General features: G+C 38.7%; 3 protein-coding genes across 4 annotated transcripts; 1 reads left to right on the top strand and 2 right to left on the bottom strand.

Moving 5' to 3' along the window:
• The first annotated feature begins 1,107 nt into the window (after positions 1 to 1,107).
• LOC145470542 (uncharacterized) lies at positions 1,108 to 13,705 on the top strand. 2 transcript variants are annotated; one of them, XM_081454350.1, is made up of 15 exons: positions 1,108 to 1,624; positions 2,681 to 2,784; positions 3,605 to 4,687; positions 5,167 to 5,675; positions 6,271 to 6,492; positions 6,831 to 7,017; positions 7,652 to 7,942; positions 8,525 to 8,569; positions 8,831 to 8,863; positions 9,303 to 9,389; positions 9,787 to 9,891; positions 10,684 to 10,734; positions 10,995 to 11,036; positions 11,493 to 11,783; positions 12,769 to 13,705. In XM_081454350.1, exons 2-15 carry the CDS (start codon positions 2,724 to 2,726, stop codon positions 12,840 to 12,842), a joined length of 3,081 nt encoding a protein of 1,026 aa, XP_081310476.1. In that variant the 5' UTR covers positions 1,108 to 1,624; positions 2,681 to 2,723; the 3' UTR covers positions 12,843 to 13,705. The 2 variants fall into 2 exon arrangements, with proteins under 2 accessions (XP_081310476.1, XP_081310477.1); XM_081454351.1 differs by lacking the exon at positions 9,303 to 9,389 and having other exon boundaries at positions 1,109 to 1,624.
• A 113-nt stretch (positions 13,706 to 13,818) lies between these two features.
• Positions 13,819 to 15,281, bottom strand: LOC145470575 (high-affinity lysophosphatidic acid receptor-like). Its single transcript, XM_081454382.1, has one exon. It carries the CDS (start codon positions 15,140 to 15,142, stop codon positions 14,225 to 14,227), a length of 918 nt encoding a protein of 305 aa, XP_081310508.1. The 5' UTR covers positions 15,143 to 15,281; the 3' UTR covers positions 13,819 to 14,224.
• A 1,794-nt stretch (positions 15,282 to 17,075) lies between these two features.
• Positions 17,076 to 18,279, bottom strand: LOC145470569 (uncharacterized). The gene has a single exon (XM_081454376.1). It carries the CDS (start codon positions 18,214 to 18,216, stop codon positions 17,260 to 17,262), a length of 957 nt encoding a protein of 318 aa, XP_081310502.1. The 5' UTR covers positions 18,217 to 18,279; the 3' UTR covers positions 17,076 to 17,259.
• Positions 18,280 to 20,173: the final 1,894 nt, after the last annotated feature.

The raw sequence follows: 20,173 nt of genomic DNA on the forward strand, positions 1-20,173 counted from the left end.
ATTAAAAATATTTGCTGTAGGTTTCTATCTCTTGTGATCAGAAATTAATTTTATAGACCATATTCGTGTTCTTGGTATTAGACTGGAACTAGCTTGCGACTGAGGCTTGAGTTTTTCAAATGCAAATGGTCCATCTCTTTTTAATAATGATATTCACCCGCATGAGCCTCTATTGCAAGCTAGTGCCAGTCTAAAAGCGAGAACACGAATATGGTCTATTGCAGTAAGACGGGAGCTCACCTTACGTCTCACCAGGAAATATTTGTAATAAATTTGCAGTATGGAGACAGCATGTTAATAAAATAATTTAACAAACTTTAAGTTATTGTTTATTTCCCGTCCTCTAGCTCTCTGGGGTTCTTGGTAAAGTTATGGCTTATTTCTCTCTTACGGGTGTCATCATCAGTACTCATAGCAACGGATACCTTTACTAAGTAAAATGAACTATCTAAATCACCAGAGTAGAGGATTTATGTAAAGCAATTTGAGGTTGCCAATTTGCTCCCATCATTGCAGGAAACTTGTGTCAATTTGAAACTGGTGGATTTTGACTTATTGGAAAGAATCGAGAGAACATATTCAAGAAACTGATTTTCGATAAGTTTTCCTGTTCCAAAAATGGCAACCATCACATTCGGTCTTCATGTATTTTGGGATGGAACAAGTTCAAAAGTTCAAACACTAAAGTACTCATCTAAAAATAGTTTTTGAACTACTCAAGGTAACCATAATTGACTCTCTGAGTTATTTTCTCTCTCAAGTGCGCAAATAACAAAGGCAGTTAAAGGCTATGGTAATTAGTTAAAGCAAAGCAGAAGATTGAAAAAGCAATCAGAATATAATCTGACAGAAATTTACTCGGGTATAGGGAGGGTTTCCTAACAAAAAAACCCAAGACGTCGCCGTAACAAAGCAGGTGTCTGAAGTTGATTGCATTCCATCTTCAAGATGTTCAATTCAAATTGGACACCCATTTTGTTTCAGGATTACTTCTGGAACCAATGCAAGGATGCCTTCTTTCTTTTGCAAGTGCGTCCTACAAAAAGAGGTCAAAACACAACTAATACTGTTACAGGTGGCTGGATTCACGCTTCTAACCTGTTTGTAAAACATAGCCCTGTTTTCCCTAGCAGAGTGTGTGGCGTGAGACACAACAATCTCTCTCATTAGGATATCAAAATAAAAAGGTCTGAAACGATTCTCAGCCACAAAGGACATCGATTTACTCTATTTCTCGGTTAGTTAAGGGATACCCCTTCGATAAAAGTGCTGATTGCCTTTATTCATGCAAGGAAAACCACCAGTCAAAACAGGTTGGCACTGGTGTTTTCACTTCGATAGTTTCTTCACTTCCCGTATCTCATGAGGGTGTGACTGAAGGGAATCTTGTGCCAGAAATGTGTCATGTAATATAGAGATACATAATTTCAGTGCCGCCCTAAAGACTTATTTTCCACTCTTTACTGAGGTAATTCATGAAATCAAGTATCAGATAATTTTCGATGTCCAAATTTGGAAGTCATCAACAGGGCCCATAATTCGTGATATCGCATGCATCGTGGGTCGCGAAAAATAATGGCGGATCATCGAACGAAATGTTTTGTCTAGGACGTAGTTACAAATGGTGAGTGATTTGTAAATTTGTATCAGAATAAGGGAAAATATTTGCGATAGTATCTTGTTTTGTCACACGGCATCAGAAACCATAAAGTTATGTTTGTGTCTAGTAATTACGACATTCACGATGCAAAGAAAATGTCATAATTATGAAGTGAATATGACTTTTTATCACCTATAAAGGGCTCTTGGTCCGGGTTTTTATGGTCTTGATTTATGCTTTGTAAAGTTAACTTATATTTTCAGTTAGCCATGAGTTACAACAAAGCTGAAGCAGCAGTAATCTAAAAATTGATTCCTGATCCAGTTTTAATGACAAATCTTACAAGTCATCTTTCCGTTATTCATTTGTTAATTAGAGTAAATCAGAGTTTGTAAGATTCTTTAACAGAATTATTATTATATGCTTTCCGAACTAAATCTACCTGAGGTTCGCAATTTCTCTGCACTGTGTTGATGCTGTGCAGATGAATATATTATATTATATTATATCTTTTTCAAGGTCAGAAGAATTTGTTAGTAATGATGCTTTTTCTTTGTGGGTAATTAAACCAGAGTGTTTCCAAAGAATAATTTGGAAGAAAAAATAAACAAAAATAAAGCGATATCAGATTAGGATCCGGTAAAAAAATATAGATTCCAATTTCCAAAAATACAGATAGTCAATGATTATTTTCCTGTGGCTGTTTGGTTTTCTCGAAGTGTCTATTGTATACTTTAATTCGACAATTAAATATCGCTTGATATTTGCTGAAACATGGATTTATATAATGACTCTACTATGGCGGTAAAAGGGAATAACTGGCGATCCTGTTTGCCTTTTTTCATGGTTTGTTGCTCATTTTAGCCGGGGTTTGCCATCAGATTGGGCTGGTTACAAATCCTGAAAATTACCACCAGTTCTGTTTGTACATGTTGACACGATCTGACGAGAGAAACCTCTTGGGATTACACGAAGATTTTTTTGTCTTTCATTTCAAGTTTGTTAAAACCAGGATTTATTTGTGCTTTAGTTAGGTTCCAGGTTAGCGTTTTAGAAGTTGATTGTTGTTTCTCTTCACAGGGCGAAAGCCATGTGAGGAAACGGCAAGAAATTATAGCTTGTGATGAATAATTTACTGGCCTTATTGTCCATTTTACTGGTGGAATGGCCTCTGACAACATCAGGTAAAATCAAAAATCCTTTCCATGGAAACGGCCAGACTAACGGAGAAGAAACACCAATTTTAAAAAGACGTCTTTGTAGTGGTTAGAAACATACCTGCAGTTGCGATTCCCGCGTGCAATGCAAGGATGACACTGGTACTGCTTGGCACCAATATAATAGTCGGGTTGCATGGCAACTTCCACAACGAAACAAACACTGTTGGCCAACAGGCTATATACAACAAAGGAGTAGTCAACGTCGCTCTATATAGAGAAACTAATTGATTAAGGGCCTCCACAGACTAGACATTTAGTTGTTATCCACCGTGAAAACCGTAGTGTGTGAGATGAGTTGTCGACCACAAAACGCTAAATTTTTAGCTCTCGACAACTAAACAATTTTCAGTTTTTGAAACGAGATACTGCTTTAGTTGTCGACAACTACGTTTTGACCTTTTTTCCCTTGTGTGGGAATCATTGGTTTAGTTGTCGGCAACTATCGAAACATGACGCACATTTAGCATGCGTGTTGTGTTTTGAGCACGCATAGTGAACCTTAGTTCCTAAGGTCTCGCTGACCTGACTTAGACATCGACAACTAACACTCCAATGTGTGGAATGCTCGCATCTAACACAATTAGCTGTCGATAACTAAAAGGTTGTTGGCTACCAAGCGTCTAGTCTGTGGAGGCCCTTGGTGGTTTCGTAAGACCTCTTAATAACAACGAGATAATTATTTGTCGTTTTAAGGCCGTAAGAGTGGAACATATATTTAAACTTTTGCTATTGGAAATCCAGTGCAAGAAACCACAATTAAGGAAATCTAACTCAATTTTTACAGCTTCACCACGTCTACAAGGATCATACAAAAGTCAAACGTACCGACCATCTCCAAGGGCCAAGGATCCACTGGCACCAAACCTATTTACACCAAGAATTTCAAGGAACAATTATTGGAGTCTTCATTATGTTCCTACAAAAATCCGTTACGGTGCCTATCAAAATAGATACAATTCTAAAAGTATTCCAAGCAAGGTTGTTCTCCCTGCAAGGGAAACAATGCTGAATGCTAAAAACTTAGCTGCCAAATCATATTGGTCACAACGTGCAAATGGGAAGACAACGGCAACATTTCCATTGGCAAGGAAACGTTTACTTGGTACGAAAGGCCCTGCACTTAGCAAAAGCGAGCAAATATCGCTGCGGCCCAAGACTACGATTAAAAAGGCAACTCTCTCTTCTAATCCACGTTGGGCAAGGAGTCGTGGAGAGCATAAAAAGAAAAAGCAGTTTATAGTTGCCAACTGGGGTGGGTTAGGTTTAGGGAATGGACTGGGATTAGGTTTAACAGGCACGACAACGGACAGTTATGGCACGGGGCTTGCAACGGGACTAGGGACAAGTTACGGGGCAGGTGGTACTTACGGGACGGGTCTTTCTGCAGACTATGGTGCTGGCGTCGGGACAATGCTTGCCACCGGGTATGGAACGGGCGGTACGAATGTATTGGGTTCTAATGCGGTATTGGATGCCAGGCACAACTTTGGTTCAAGTTATGGAGATACAACTGGCAATGGTCAAAGCCAATCAGCATTGAGCGATCTTTCCGCTGCGGGACTGGACTCTTTAAGCTCAGCACAAACAGGTGGTAATTCATACGTTGGTTTGAACTCTTATGTGTCAAACTTAGCCGGAGGAGGGACATCTAACTTGAATTCGTTAAACTCAGTGAGCGCATATCAGAATAACGGCTTGGACGTCTTGGGAAACACTGCAAACACTGCTTCGACAGGTTTGACCGGGCTCGATTCATTGACAGGGGGACTCTCACAAAGTCAGCAGTATGGTGACGGCAGTGACAATTTGGTAAACTCTCTAGAAGAAAAACTTAACATGGGAGGTGGAAGCAGACAAGGAGTCGGCGGTGGGTGCACGTTGTAATAACATTATAATCTGTCTTACTTTGTTTTCTTAAACTACCCAATGCTTTCATTGAACTCGTTAATTCAAATTATTTGCTTCCTGTAGTAGATAGAAGTTAACATACTTAGCATATCCAATTGCACTTCAGCAAGAGAGAATGTAGGGTGGGATCGTTAATCTTACATATAGGCTTTATCCGCCACACCATGACACGAAATAGTTAAAAAATGTTTTTCAGGCGATGTGACCTACAGTGGTGAGAAAAGAAGTCTCATTATCTGTCAATGTGTGAGTTAATGTGCTTTAGCAAGTACACTAACACATTCTTATTGATTCTTGGATGGTTTAAGATTTGTTTTGAACAAGCGGTAATAATAATAACTTAGGTTTGTCTGTATGGGAAACATCAACCCACTACTTATTGAGGAAACCAAAATATGATGATGTAATATGAAATGTGTCTTTGTCGTTTACTTACAGGAATGGATCTTGGGATGGACGATCTAGGTGGCAATGGGATGTCCGACAATTCCCTGCAGCAGCTTCTGGGACAAATAATGGTCGGAGGGGGAGGAGGAGGTGGCGGTGGTGGTGGTGGTGGCGGGGGAGGAAGAATGGGAGGTGCTGGTGGACGTATGAGCAACAACAACGATAACATGGGAGGAGACTTAGGCAATCTTGATCTTGGATCACTGGGGCTTAATCTTGAGATGGGGAATGGGATGGGAAATAGGATGGGAAATGGGATGGGAAATGGAATGGGGAATGGGATGGGAAACGGAATGGATAATAGCATGGAGGGAGTTGGAGGGATGGGAGGCATGGGAAATAGTATGGGGAATGGAATGAATGGTATGGGAAATGGAATGGGCATGGGGCTGGGGATGGGCATGAGCATGGGAGGAATGGGGCATGGGATTAAAATAGGTGGAATGAACGTCGGGGGACATGCTGCAGGGATGGGAAGTCAGGATGACACCAACCAAGAGGTAAGAAGACCATCCATGCCAATAATTTAATCGTAAGATTACAGTGCTAGAATGTGAGGGAATACTACTGAGGCTGGAAGAAGAATAGATAACTCTTTTAGCTCGGAGCTTAAGATGTCGATATTTTCTTCAAGTTAGATACAGCTCCCTTTTAGTAACTAAGCAAGTTAACACTTTATTTAGTGAGGGTACCACTAGATAGCTAAACGCTAATAAACCTGTGGCCCTCAAACAATCAAAACATGAAAATACAAATTTCTAAAAACAGATCTGGCAACTTCGTATTTCGGTAGAGTCATTTAAAAAGGGAATCAGCGATTGAACTGAAGGCAAACGCTTTCAGTTGTAAATAGTTGTCTGAGCGAAGGTCGGGATGAAGTTGTCATGGCGCATAGGGTCTCAGGTTCAATTCTACCCTCTGGTAATAACGAAGGGTTAAAAATTTGTGATCCCAAACTATCGCCTTTGAACTAGCCTCCTTCCAGGTCAGAAATTTACATTACTACTTTTTAACATTAAATATACACTACACTAACGCCGCAGTACTTAGTCTCATGGACAATTGACCACCCAGATTATCTTTCTTCTGTTCTAGATGGAAGATTCCCAGCCTTCTAACGCGCCAGACGAGCAAAGTGTGCCAAATTATATGCAACGTCCGTTGGCCATTGCGCCCATCGTACCGGGTCAAACTGTGCACGCGCACGCAAGTGACAAGCCAAAGCGACCAAGCTACTCCACAGCTCTCTATTCACCAGCCGAAATGGCACTGAAGGTTCAAATAAAGGCTAATAAAGAGCATCAAAAGAAACTAAAGGTAAAGCAATTTTCATAAAGTGAAATGCAAAACAACCTGAATTCTTGTCTTTTTTAGTGTGATGGTGTTGAGCCTTCGCAACCAGACATTTTAATAGCTAAGTCCTATAAAACTTGGAGAGTGGGCCTTTTCTATTCAGGGTCCGAGAACTACTCCGTTAAAATATCCAGAGGAAATGAAGTGCCGAATGTGTTTACCTTTGATTATTTAACTCCAACGTTTATTAGGTTGGCTCCCTAAAAATCAAGTTCAGTGTTTTTAGCTCAAATTTTCACATCACCTTTAGAATTGAAGAACGTTAAAATAACTTCACATAACTTTACATATTTTTTCACCAGGATTTAAAAATGAAATTAAGAAAGCTTCGAACGAAGCTGCGAAAATTAAAATCCGAGTACCAATATTCCGAGGACGAGGAGCAATCCGAGAAGTCAGAGATGGATACACTTCAAGATTTGAAGAGGGCGACGGAACAGGCGATTAGGGAGCTACAAGTTGAGGCCGCTAAGGCTAATAAAAGGAAAGGTGAGCACAAATCACATAACAGGCTTATCAAAGAGTAGAACGAAAAAACCTACCTTAATTTTCTTGTCTACCACATAAAGAACAGCCAAAACGTTTTCCTGGAAAGTGAAATCTTACGATTAATGGACTAGATAAAGGGAAGAGCTCGAGCAAGGCAAGGATGACAAACGATGGAGTGACTTTACTAACTAAGCAGACCTCCCCAGTTGGTTGAGGCACCCAATTCTTCCCCTGGTATAGCTACGTCTCAACCTCGTTTCCAGGTTCCTATCTCTTCTTCTTTCGAGAAAGGTACGTTCCCAAGGAAGGAAGAGACAGGACTCTAATGACGTCACTAGAAAAGATCTTGTCGCGCCTCTGATTAGCTGTAATTTCGTGTTTGCGCCCGCGAACAGAGTCATCAGTATGCTCAGATTATACTGACACTAAAACCTACAGTAGTAAGGGGAGTGGAAATGGATTGCAATAAACGTTAGGCTATCGTTTGACTCAGAATGCTGTGGAGAAATTAAATTCTTTTAGGTACAGGTTCCTTTGTGTAAATGTGATCCCATACTATATTGAAAGGTGGAATCTTAATTTTACGTTAAAATGTTAAATGAAAATTTTATTTCAATGTCTTCGTTTTACACAGGTGTCAAAAAGCTCATTTATATTCACAAATTTCCTGAGCCCGGTGGGAGCAAACAGCCCGGCAAAGCAAATAGTCTAGCGGACCTGGGCACGGACTTGCTAGCCCTTGTCGAGACAGACAAACCAAATTCTGCACCAGTGAGTCCTAAGCCCGTGACCCCAAAACCGGCTCCTCCGTCCACCCAGGACGCGCAAAAGAAACAGCCCATACAGGACGATACACCTTCTCTCACAGAACTCGAGAAACAAGCGGAAATGGAAGTTAACTTTCTTACCAAGAAAAAAGACAAAGGTATGGTATGGTTTGCCCATTTACTGGTGAGCATCACAGTTTTTGTTGCTCTGTTATATCATTTTGAACTGGCGTTGTCTCTGTTGCATTGGGTGATGTAGCAGCTCTTGTAAGATCTTACATGAATGGCTGATACCCTTCAGGGACAAAACAACAGAAACAATGGCTCAAGATCTACAATAATAACAGCTGCTACAATAATACGACAATACCATAGCTTCTTCACTTCTTGTTTGCACAGCGTGTTTTCAGTGTGTAAATCTTTCATGTGAACGAATGAGAGCTCTACAGCTCTTTTCCTATCCATGCATATCAAACTTATTTCCACACTAACTGTTTTGCCACCGAATCGTCTTGAGAAGCTCTGTGGCAATGAGCGTTTAAGGTTTTTCCTTGGTAATTTGGTCAACGAAACCGACCATTTTAAACATTTTGGCAGTTAAAAACCAAACTAATCGTAAATATGAGAAGAATTTTGGAAAAAATGTTTTGGTGCATTCTAGAGACATTCGAAAACCGTCCAAAACTCTCCTCAATTATTTTGATACCCTTGGAGATGATATTCTTTTGTTGATTTTACAGGTAAACAGAATGTATTAAATCCAGGATTAAAAATAAACATTCCAGGTCAGTGTTTTATTTTAATATTGAAAACCGTCTAAACTGTCCTTGTTCGTACTCAGACCTGAGTTTTTGATTGGCTTCATTGATGTAACGGCTGACCAATCAAAAGCTCTTCTGAACCTTAATAATCTTTGACATCTCACTCTCATAAGATGGAAAAAAGCGCGATTCTGACCTCTTTGATAGAAGAACGTTTTAAAGCCAGTCTCGTCTCTTTGGCGATTACCTAACAAAATTAAATTATTGTTATTGTCTACATTGCAGAGGCAGCCGCAATCTCACCAAAAGAAACTCCAGGTGAGAAGATAATTTATAACGATACGATATGATTGTACGCGTCCTTCGATAATTTTTTAACGAGGCAACGAGTTTTGTATCAAGATCTTTATTTAGTCAGTACTTTAGACTGCGAGTAAATAATTTGGAGGATTCTCACAACATCTCAGTCGCGACCACTGCATTAGCTAGTTGTAATTGTTTCTGTGCAGTACAATTTGGCATTTGATGAGCTCTATAACTAGTTCATAATGCCTGTGACACTAGTCTCGAAACAATCAGTGAGAATTCAATGCATTAAGAAAGAAAGCCAGTTACCAACGGGACACGTAAAACGGAAGATTATTGACGACTGTAATACAGTCAAGACTCAGACAACTGTATTGTTTTAGTCTTTATCTAACCATCATGTAAAAGATATACCTAAGCAACTGAAATGTTCCTTATCTTGTTGCCCAAGGTTCCAAGGGAGAGACACGCATGCATGTATTAGGGGCCAATGATATACCAGTCCCTGCCTTAAAAGAGCATGAAACGTCAACTCTAAGTATGAAAAATAAATAGCTTTCTGAAGTGTTGTCATGTGGGAAACGTAATGGGTCTTGGGAATATATAATAGTAACGATGATTTATAACAGTAAAACCGTGACACTATGTTCTTTTCGTCAGCATCATCAGTCCTTGTCGCGCCTTGAGACGCATAAGGTCTTCTATGTTCTTTTAAAAAAGTTGTGGGATATATAAAAGTAAAATTCCTAATCAGTCGATTGATACGTAATCAATCATAGGGGTCAAGGAAATGTAGAAAAAGATCATCAACCATGCAAAAAATGGCACGGTTAAACCCATTAATCAAGATGACCATTGAGCAGTTAGAAAACATTGTCGTTAAAAGTTCAACAAAAAAGCTTTCTTACTGACAAATGTTTACCTCTTTGCCTCAGCACCGCATTTTAATATGCCCGTGAAACCGCAGGTCATAAAAACGCCAGGTGGTCAGCGGTTACTCAATCCAATTCAGCTTAACAACTTGGCACAAATACTTCCAGGTATTATATTTCAACCATCTGCTTTTTGCGCCTAATCAATTCATCGAATAATAATTGCATTCTTTCCTACTCTCGTTTGTTTACATTACTTGCAAAAAAATCTCGGACGATATTAATTTCGGACAAAAAGAGGGTCCGAAAATAAAACCGTCTCAACTTTTTAAACGTCCGAAATATTTACAGTACAGTATAAAGCTTTTAAGTAGTTCGAAAGCTCTTAGTTTCCATTTTGGAGGAATTCTAGTTGAGACAATGCTTGAGATATGTAATGGCTTGATAGAATTTGTGCCATTTTTTCGTTGGTGCTTCCGTAAAACCTGGAAGGAGCAGTCAAACTATCATTTTTTCAGCTGCTGTTTAAGCTATGCTTCAGCAAAGTGTCCGAAATTTTTGTCTGAAATTTGTCCGAAATGAGATAAAAAGTGTCCGGTGTCCGAAAATTAAACGCCCAAACTAAAACGTCCGAAATTTTTAGCAAGTAATGTACAGAAGTAAATATACTTCCCTTCTCTTAGTGCCGCATAGGTGTTGGTTAATGAAAAAGCGTAGCGTTGTAGCTTCCTTTCTGTGTGGCAATATTTGTTTCTTCGTCCTTCCCTATCCACGTTTCCTCTTCGCCCAGTTTAAGACCTATATGGCATGCGTCTAGACCATCTATTCATTACTGACTATAAATAACACTAAGAACTTGTAGTTAATCTAAAAAGTAATCAATATTGCAATGAGGCCAGAAACACCGGCAGAAAAAGACTGAAAACTTGCTAAACTTGATGTTTGTTTTGTTACTCTTAGAACCCATTGATAATACAAGGGAAAGGAAGTTTCAGCCATCTCGCCCACATGGTAAAGTGACCTAAGGCCAATTTCTCCTCACAGTATCGATAATCTTATAAACATCAGGTTATGAGAATAAAGGCAATCATCAAATAGAAGATATCCACCCTATATGGAACGAGATTCTCAGAGTTAACCTTAAAATAAATATACGATAATCAGCCAGGTGAATTATTAGAGGACATGAACATCTTTAACAACATAATTGTAAACACAAGACTAGACCTCTATTGTTCACCGGCGTTCAGCATTAACAACGTTTTTTTCAGTTTTCTCCAAAGGTGGCATGAACAGAACTAAACATGCTCCAGGTTAGTAGCACAGCATAGATTATTAAGCTTAGTAAGCCATTGACTTGATGTCATTTCGAAGTGGGTATTTGTATCTGTCAATTGGGGATTGCCTCACAAAGACTCGACAAGTAAAAGAAAGTCATTGTATTTGTGCCTGCTGAGTTTTTTATGACCTAGGTGGGTTTTCCTGTGCCAGCAGCGGTTTTTAGTCTCGTGCATACGTACAGATGGTCCTTTTTGAACGGAGACCACGAGGGCCACCGACTTCAAACCTCAGTTCACTCGGTTTTAACGGTTTTCTCAGTTTGTATGGCAGTTTTAGTTGCGTTTTTCCCAAGGCCTATACCTGTGAAATGTTTTGGTGGGGCCTCGTGTATTAAAGGACAAACGGAATAAACGTTGAAATTTTACGTAGTTGTATATGAAGGGTTTTATGGTTAGCCGCCGTTTGTATTTACAGTACTTCTCCCACAGATTATTTTAGCATCGGCTGTTGGCGAGATCAACCCGAGAGAGCGCTTCCTAGTCTGGAAGGAATATTCCCAATGTTAGATGGAAACGACTACATGTTACGCAAATATGCAATTAAAAAATGTTCAACCATCGCGAGGGTCCAGGGATTTCCTGCCTTTGCTTTGGAAAATGGCGGCCAGTGTTTAGGCGGTAAGGATATTCTAGAAACATACAACATGTATGGAGCCTCAAGCGCGTGCAAGCCAGATGGAAGAGGAGGACCCTGGAGTATGGAAGTGTACAAGTTTACCAGTAAGTAAAAAGCTTCTCAAACTCATTAATAATTCATCAAGTTAAAACAAAGAAAATCACAACTGCGAAAGAGGTTTGGATACCCGGTCTTAATTAGCATAGATTTTGACGATTTTACTTCTCCGTTTACTCCTTAGTTTTTGTTTCGATTAAGAAGATATATCAAACACTCAAGACAGTGTTTTATCCAAACATCTCGAATTTCGTCAAAAATACTCCGCTGCGCGTCGTCTTTTCAACTCTCTTCTCGGTTGTTGGATATCCCGATGAAACACTGTCTCTCGTGTTTGATATAATACTTAAAATACCACCACGGCTAAAATGGTCTAACATAAGCCGGTTACCGCCTATTGGCAAACTACTGAGAGATAGGTAGCGGCAACCATCGCTCGATATTAAACCCTCAGAGAGCGAGCATGACTTTGATGCATTGCTGTTTGGAAAGACAAGACAAGACAAGATATCACGAGTTAAGCAAAAATGTGATGAAATCATCGGTAGGTCATATGTTTAACAGATCATCCGCTGAAGAGGCCCTTGGTTCAGATCCTTCTCCCTGCTACTGCATGAGTCTATGCTTGGTGGTATCAAATTCAATTTCGCCTCATTAAATAGTCACATGGTTAGTCTTCCACCAGTTGGGATCTTTAACAAGTTCCTGCTCAAGTTATAATATTTGTTTTTGCTTATTTTTAGTGTCCCTAATTAGACAGAAGTGCTAAACACTTCGACTCTGAAATATAGTGATTTTATTTATTTATTTATTTTCACCACACCCTTGAGTAACAAAATATTTTACGACACGTTAAATGTACAGTACATTAAAATGATTTTTTCCCAACATTTTGCGCGCCTTCTTTTAACACAAAAATACAAAAATACATCGTTTTACCATTGCCTGTGGGTCTTATCTCTTAGAGCTGTATTGTCTCTTGTCTTTTTCCTTGTTTTTAGTTTCTGCATGATATTTTATTTTCCCTTACAGAACACATACCCGCTCGTCGAGGTGGAATTGCTCGTCTTCCAAACCCGAAGCGTTTCTTGGCAGGAAAACATTGACATGTAACACAAAATTTTTGTCAGTGGTTAACATGCGCACGAGCATGCGGGATAAAGACATCCCTTCAAGGGGATGCTGAGGGTAGTGTACATGAAAACAACAGCCTAAAGAAAATTATTAATTGGCTTGGTTGGTGTGCACTATATTACTATAAGATTCCTGCGTCTTGAAAAAGACTTCCAGGTTTTTAATATGGTATCCTTTTGCGAAAATCAAGCGAAAAAGTATAGTCGTGGGTTTTGTGGGCAGTAACTTCGAAAGATACGAATCTAGCGCACGATTTGTATACATCTTGCAACAAGGATAAAACAGCAATAGATTTTCATTAAATTTGTGGTGTTTATCTAAGTCCATTCATATTTCATATGATTGATTCGAAAGAAAAACATATTGGGATAACGAACCGAAATCCGAAGATGTTTATCTAGATAAGAATTGAATGAGCTTTCGGCTTCGCAATTAACCCAATACTGAGTATGTAATAGAAGTAAACCAAATATTTCATCAAAATAGATGAAATGATCTTTGTACTTTTGAATAAACATAATCATTTTTAATCTCTTAGAGCAGCAAAAAAGGAAATGCATTCGGATAAATTTGCTATACTCGTGTACTTTTTAAATACGCCAACTGTAGATTAATCACCTGTCAATCATTTTTCTTTGTCACAGATAATATACAGCGTATAAGTTATTAAACAAATTGTAAAAAAATGCCTGTAGATGACATTTTTGATTTAAATAATATTGCAATATAACTTTAAAAGGCCTGGGTTGTGGTGAGTATATATCTTTCATCTGTTTTGTTAAACACACCTCTCTCTCCCAATTAAAAAAAACTGTGCTCATAAAGTAAATTATTTTCCAGAACAAAATTAATTTCAAGTTGTAGGAATCTCTACTATAAATGAAAAATAAAATAAAATAAAGCCGAGAATATGTACGCACGGCTCCGACTAAGGAAGATGAAGACGGGTTGTGAACGAGGAAACTTGAAAGAAAAACCGTTTTCTTCAATATGTGCCATCCCTGCTCCCCTTTAAAGGGAGCAGAGGCAGTGGCGAGAGCGCTTGCCTCCCACCAATGTGTTCCGGGTTCGATTCCCGGACCCGGCGTCATATGTGAGTTGAGTTTGTTGTTGGTTTTCTACTCTGCTCCGAGAGGTTTTTTTTCCGGGTACTCCGATTTTCCCCTCTCCTCAAAAACCAACATTTACAAATTCAAATTTGATCCTGGAATGCACTGGCATTTATGAACGAGTTCTTGTGGGCTCCTTGGTGCTCCGTGGGTAAACAAATTACATATTTACCTTACATACATTTTGCATGCGCCGTCCTTAACGGACCTCCATCAATACGTCTTTTCGGCGATATGTAACTGTTTCAAACATTCTGTTGGAATATTCTCATTAATAGTTGTCTAACCCTAACTCGTAAATCCCTTGTTCTCCAACAATAGAGAAGAGGATTAAGAGCAGAAGATAGATAATACAAGGTGGATAAAATGTTTGTCAGGATGATTACTTCTGTAGTGTACTGAAAATCTTGATAAAATAACGTCACTTGAAGGAAGATTGCAGAGGGAAGGTAACAAACAGAAAACAATGCTAAGATGTAAAGTAGCATTATCACCGATTTATTGTACTTTGCAATGTCGATTGCTGCCTGGCCAAAGCCTTGATTTGGTTGGGTCGCTTGAATTTGGAGTTGGTGACGACGAATAATCTGGAGAACTTTAAAATAGAACACTGATGTTATTAGGAGACAGACGAAAACCACGATCCCCTCTGCACCATCCAATTTGTTGTGGACACAACCATCCAAAGACCGAGCCAAACGGGACGTAATGAAAGGCGTCGGTAGCAGACAGATGACCACATACGCTTTGAAAATACGGTGCGTGGTGATTGCAGTAGACCTGCGGCTGATGAGTAACCATCTCTCAACAGACATGACTGTGATCACAAAGATTGCGGTAAAACCTAAATAGCTACCAATCCCATGTTGGAAAATGACCATAATAAGGCACAAGCTTGGCGACCCCTTCTTCATAAATTCAACCAATACGGTAAACACAACAGAGACTGGTAGAAGTAGGAGGCCTGTGAAGAAGTCAGTGAGCGCCAGTCCAGCAAGGAGAATGTAAGAAGGAGTGCGGAGGGATGGATTCTTGTAGATTGCTACCAAAATGAGAGCATTACCAACCACGGCCACAAGCGAACTGACTGCGTTGACCACACAGGCTGCAACAGATACAGAGCGCGAGACGATTGCTAACATCGCAAAGTGGAAGGAGTCCATAAGATTTAAATTCGTACACAACCAAGCTGTCTTTTCTCGACGACTGTTGACACTGTCCACTACTTGTACATGAAAGTAGATACTTTTAACAGAAGATGTGGGTCTGTCGAAGATTTATCAAGCGTAGGTGCAACGACAGGTGTGATTGAAAGCAACAATATCTTAGAAAATACTTTGACATGAAAGATATTTACATGAGATTAGTGAAATAGATGACAGTTCATTTCAGAACGTTATTTGCAAAAAAATCTGACAAAAAGAATGAAAAGTATCATAGCTCGGACTCCGTTCCGGTGAAAGTTCGAGCAATAGGTGCAAAAAATTATTTACCTTAAATTTACTCTCAGCAGGTAACTTTTCGAATACTATTTGAAAAATCTCGCTGTTATTCATTTCTTTTAGTGACCCATGATTAAATTGTCAAGCATTTTCGAGAAACGTAATGCCAAACCTCGTAAAAACTGCATAAATTTTGGGTTATTTTGTTTTGAACTGACGTCAAGGGTCTGTTTTAATTCAAATGTGGATAATTTCAAATTTTAGTTTTCTCTCGTGGGGTCAGCTTGAGAGCTAAAATCTGTATTCAAAATAGTACCATCCTTTGTGATTTTTAATAACTTTATTTTTGTCTTTATTGCTCGAAAGTTCAGCGGAAATCCTCTTAAACATCTGTTCTCACCCGATTCAAAGCAGAGGGTGAAATAGATATATCTTGACGTATTTGAAATCGCTAAACAAATAACACACCTACGGTGTGCACGGATAATTGAAATGTTCAACAAAATTGAGTTTTCAGTGGGGAGGTTGCTATTCAATGTGGAGGTTACAATAATTTCATCCACTCAGCAGTCAGCAGATCGATACAATACTGGAATAAAGATTCAAACAACTGAATTTTTGTTCTGCTTTTTTTAATAATTTTTTCCTCAAATGAATAGATGTACCTTGGTCTGTTAGGAATCCCTTCTTTTCCTTTTAAGAGAAATAGGAAAGAGAAAGCCTCTGCGACCAGGTGCCCGTTTCTCAAATGCCGTAAAGTTTTCGCACCCGGAAAGCCATAGCAAAATCTTAAATCTTATGATTACATTGCCATTTTATCCACAAATTCTTCATATGAATAGAGGTTCCCTTCATACAAGAAGTTTCGGGCGCATAAACCTCTCTGTTTTTAGGGTTAGGCTTTGCGGACCAAAAAAGTTTCCGGGGGTTTCGGGAAACGGGACCCAGGTTAAATTTATTGAAGAGTCTGGTTCTTGAGAAGCGTCTAAGCGGCTTATTAAGATATTCTGCACGTTTTAAAAGTTGTGTCCCCACTTTTAAAAGCACCGGAAGAAACAGGAAGACTTGGACGTATTTAAACTCGCTAAAAATAACGCGCTAAAACATAAGCAAACGTAAGGTCAGGATAAGTCATAATTCTGCTTATTTCCGGAAATCATCGCTGCGAAATTTTATCAAGAGTGGCTTTGTACAGCACTTTACATAGCCATTACACGATCTGTCTTTTGCCTTGACAGCCTAAAGACATTATTTCAGGCTAATGATATGACTGAGCAGGCTGTCACAAAACAAAATCCCTGGGGTATGAAGGGCAAATATCCCGATCAAGGGATCCAGTATAAGTTAAGCAAAATTGAGAATGAACTTACCCGCAGTACTTTATTTGTTTTGAATATTATTTCGTTCGCCACGATAAATCATAATTGTCCACAATTGTGGAACAATCGGTGGAAACCATTTTTAAGTGTGGCTTTTTGAAGCGGTTTGCATAGCCATTTTACGATTTGTGTTTTGGCCGTGACGGCTTCAAGACATCATTTCAGGCTAATTAAATGACTTAACAGTGATGCCATCCCATGTCATCCCTCCTCAGAATTCGTCTGCCATCTTCAATGATTGCAAACTCTCATCAGACTCCCACAGCCGTGCGCTAACCCCTGGAGGAGTGAGTGATGCATTTGCATACCTACACACTCGTAGATGCGTCGCATCCACGGGTAAAAAAAGTAACTTATATACTAATCTGCAGAAAAGTAAGCCATGAATAACACTCATTTCTTGCAAAAAGTAAGTAAATCTTTACTTAGATTTCTACTTGTAAGTTGAGTCTTATTCATCTAGTTATCTTTACTGAATATCCTTTTGACCAACTTTCTCACCTCTTGTCGAATATCTGTCATTCTCCACAAATAAAGAAGAGGATTAAGGGAAGAAGATAAAAATACAAGGAAAGTTGACACGTAAAAAGACAATAGCACCACGCTACAATTTGTATGAAAAACCAACCCTAACCCTTGAGTGATAGCCATCGGCAAGTATCCTGTATAAAATATAACTACAATATAAAGGATCGAGAACACGGATTTCTTATATTTCGCTAAGTTAATCGCTGGTTGGGCAAAGTTTGGAGACGATCCGTTGACGCAAATTTGCTGCTGATGGCGACGAATTATATGGAAAACCTTTAAGTATGCCACTGTAGTGACAAAAAGGCAAAGAAGGACAAATAAAATATTAGTAAATAGATAAGCAAAGTCATAGATCTCTTGAAGGCGGTAAACAACAAACGGGATTGGACTAAAAAATAATACTACGATAATTCGATGGAGGCGACGCACTGTTAGCAATGATCGCTGACTCATATGCAGCCATCGTTCAATGGACATAAGCGTCATAATCAACAGTGTTAGGTTAAAAAAGTATTCGAAACAACTGTCGGCGATAATTCTCATTGTAAAGTAAACCGATGGCCTCATGTTTCTACCAGATAGCTTGATAAGAGAGTGTACCAATTCATTTGCAACTAGAAACGGCTCGGAAATGGTCCCAGTGCAAAAGTCAGTCAACGCCAAGCCAGCGAGCAGAATGTAAGACGGTGTTCTGAGTGACGGGTTCTTCCAAATTGCCGCCAAAACCAGACCATTCCCGACTACTGCCACTGGTGATAAAATGGCCATTGCCACCAAAATTGGAATAGTCACTTTATAGAAATCAAAGCTGTGTGTACCACAGTAAAGTGTAGATGTGTTTAAGGCAGGCTGACGAAGAAAAAAAGTTGTGTTGTTGGTCGACATGAGCACTCTTTTCAGTGATGCGAATGGAGTTTATACTAGTTTCTTCTTATCAAAGAGGTTAATATTTTGGAAGAATACTCCTGTGAACCTTTACCCATTTGTGGCGTGGGGGCGGCGATAGCAAGAACTGATTTCCCGACCTTACTGTCAAACAGTTGTAAATAAAATCTACGCCTTTCGTGTGGAGATTAAATGGCTCTTCTTAGAGGGGCGAAAATCAATTTTATAGAAATTACCATTCAATCGAAAATCAATCAATCAATCAAACAAGCAGAACGCACTATGTTTTCATTGGCAACGTACCTCACCTGGCAACCTCGTGTGAGATTAGACAACATATGGTCTTTCTTATTTTCATCAGGTAAACATGATCAGATGTAACTGTAAATATTGTGCGGTCAGGAGTGCAATAAAGTTCGTATATGCCTCACTCATATTTTGAAACAATGTTTATTACTTGATAAGCAATTTTAATAATGCATTCGGAAATTGTGTGAATGAAAAGCAGACAACATTCTGTATAATAGAAAGTCTATCATTCATTTTTTAGTGATCTGTTCACTTATCGGTGGGTTCAAAGTTAATTTCGTTTTCTATTAATTAGAACTACCTCCAGCAAAGATCAATCCTGGAGATCTCTGGCTTTCCGTCTTTTGCTAAAAAGGTCGCATTTTTGGGGGTTCTCACGCGAGTCAGTAGAAACGTCAGTATCTAGCCATGTAACAAACAATTGAATAAAAGCAAAATACATGTCGAGATCTCTTGAATAAAGGGTAATATTGAATAAATCCGAGAAATAATGATTGAAAGAAGCTTATTTCATGATTTTTTTGATGTATTCCAATTTTAAGCAAACTATAAGAGAATTAAATGAGATTGTTCTGCCATGTGGATGAACCAATATAAACCGGGAGAGCGAACGATTCAAAAGTCTGAGTGACATTCGTGCAATCACTCCATAATTAATGTATTGGCAACTAAAATTTTAATTAATTTTCAGCCACCTTGTAAGGAGTATACAGCTGTATATTTTGCTGAGGAACAATAACCTTGTTTTGAACTAAACTTGGCAAACGAATTAACAAAGGAGAAAAGCTCGTGATTCATTTATACTTGGGGTTAATATTTCGGTTAATATTTCTATTTTTATTGTCAGTCTTATTGAAGGTATTGCGATTAAATTTGCTGCGAAACTTTAGAGATTTGAGACCAAACCTTGTAGTCCTTATTTACGTTATCTTTCTTCTCCATTTATATACAATGCACTGAGTTCTAATGAAAATTAAACTCTTTGAATTGACTTCCATAACTGAGTTCGACATTTTTAATAAAGTGTGGAAAAATAAATTACATTGTGTTCCCCAGGACGTCTTCATAAACGGGTTGTGACTGTACAAAAACTCTTAACAACGCCGCCAATTTAGGACTGCAGTTATAAAAAAACAAAAACTTGTAAACGTAAAATTTATAGCCTAGAACGAGACGATAAACTTAGAATAAGACACTTTAAACACACTCCTTATATTGCGCCAAAAGTTATCATTTGGATCAATGCCATCTACTTTTACATAACTATATTCACGTTAAGATTTCAAATTTTCATTTTATGAACAGAAAACATAATATACATTCTAAGCGTTGAGACGTGTTCTCCAACGCAAGACCGACGTTTTACAATATATTTTACGTTCTACTATTTATTTGTATCCCAATTCTATTTTCATTAACTGCAAATGTGTTAGCAAGATATTTTTCGCCTCTTTGAAACGTGTCATGTGTTTTCGAAATATAAATACAATCCAAATTTAAGCTGTTACTGGAAATCAGCCTCACATATTTTCATTCAATCTAGTTTTCTTTACGCAACATTCTCCTAACCACCTGTACAACTTCGCTTCGAATATCCTTCATTCTCTACAAATAAAGAAGAGAATTAAGTGAAGAAGATAAAAATATA

Source organism: Orbicella franksi, chromosome 15 (assembly GCF_964199315.1).
Source record: "Orbicella franksi chromosome 15, jaOrbFran1.1, whole genome shotgun sequence".
Classification (NCBI taxonomy): domain Eukaryota; kingdom Metazoa; phylum Cnidaria; class Anthozoa; order Scleractinia; family Merulinidae; genus Orbicella; species Orbicella franksi.

Excerpts from the sequence above, each read along its gene's own strand:
- LOC145470542 (XM_081454350.1), top strand. The coding sequence starts at position 2,724 with ATGAATAATTTACTGGCCTTATTGTCCATTTTACTGGTGGAATGGCCT. Across the intron at positions 7,018-7,651 it reads TAAGGCTAATAAAAGGAAAG|GTGTCAAAAAGCTCATTTAT; the intron begins GTGAGCACAAAT and ends CGTTTTACACAG. Across the intron at positions 10,735-10,994 it reads TCAGCCATCTCGCCCACATG|TTTTCTCCAAAGGTGGCATG; the intron begins GTAAAGTGACCT and ends CGTTTTTTTCAG.
- LOC145470575 (XM_081454382.1), bottom strand. The coding sequence starts at position 15,142 with ATGGACTCCTTCCACTTTGCGATGTTAGCAATCGTCTCGCGCTCTGTA.
- LOC145470569 (XM_081454376.1), bottom strand. The coding sequence starts at position 18,216 with ATGTCGACCAACAACACAACTTTTTTTCTTCGTCAGCCTGCCTTAAAC.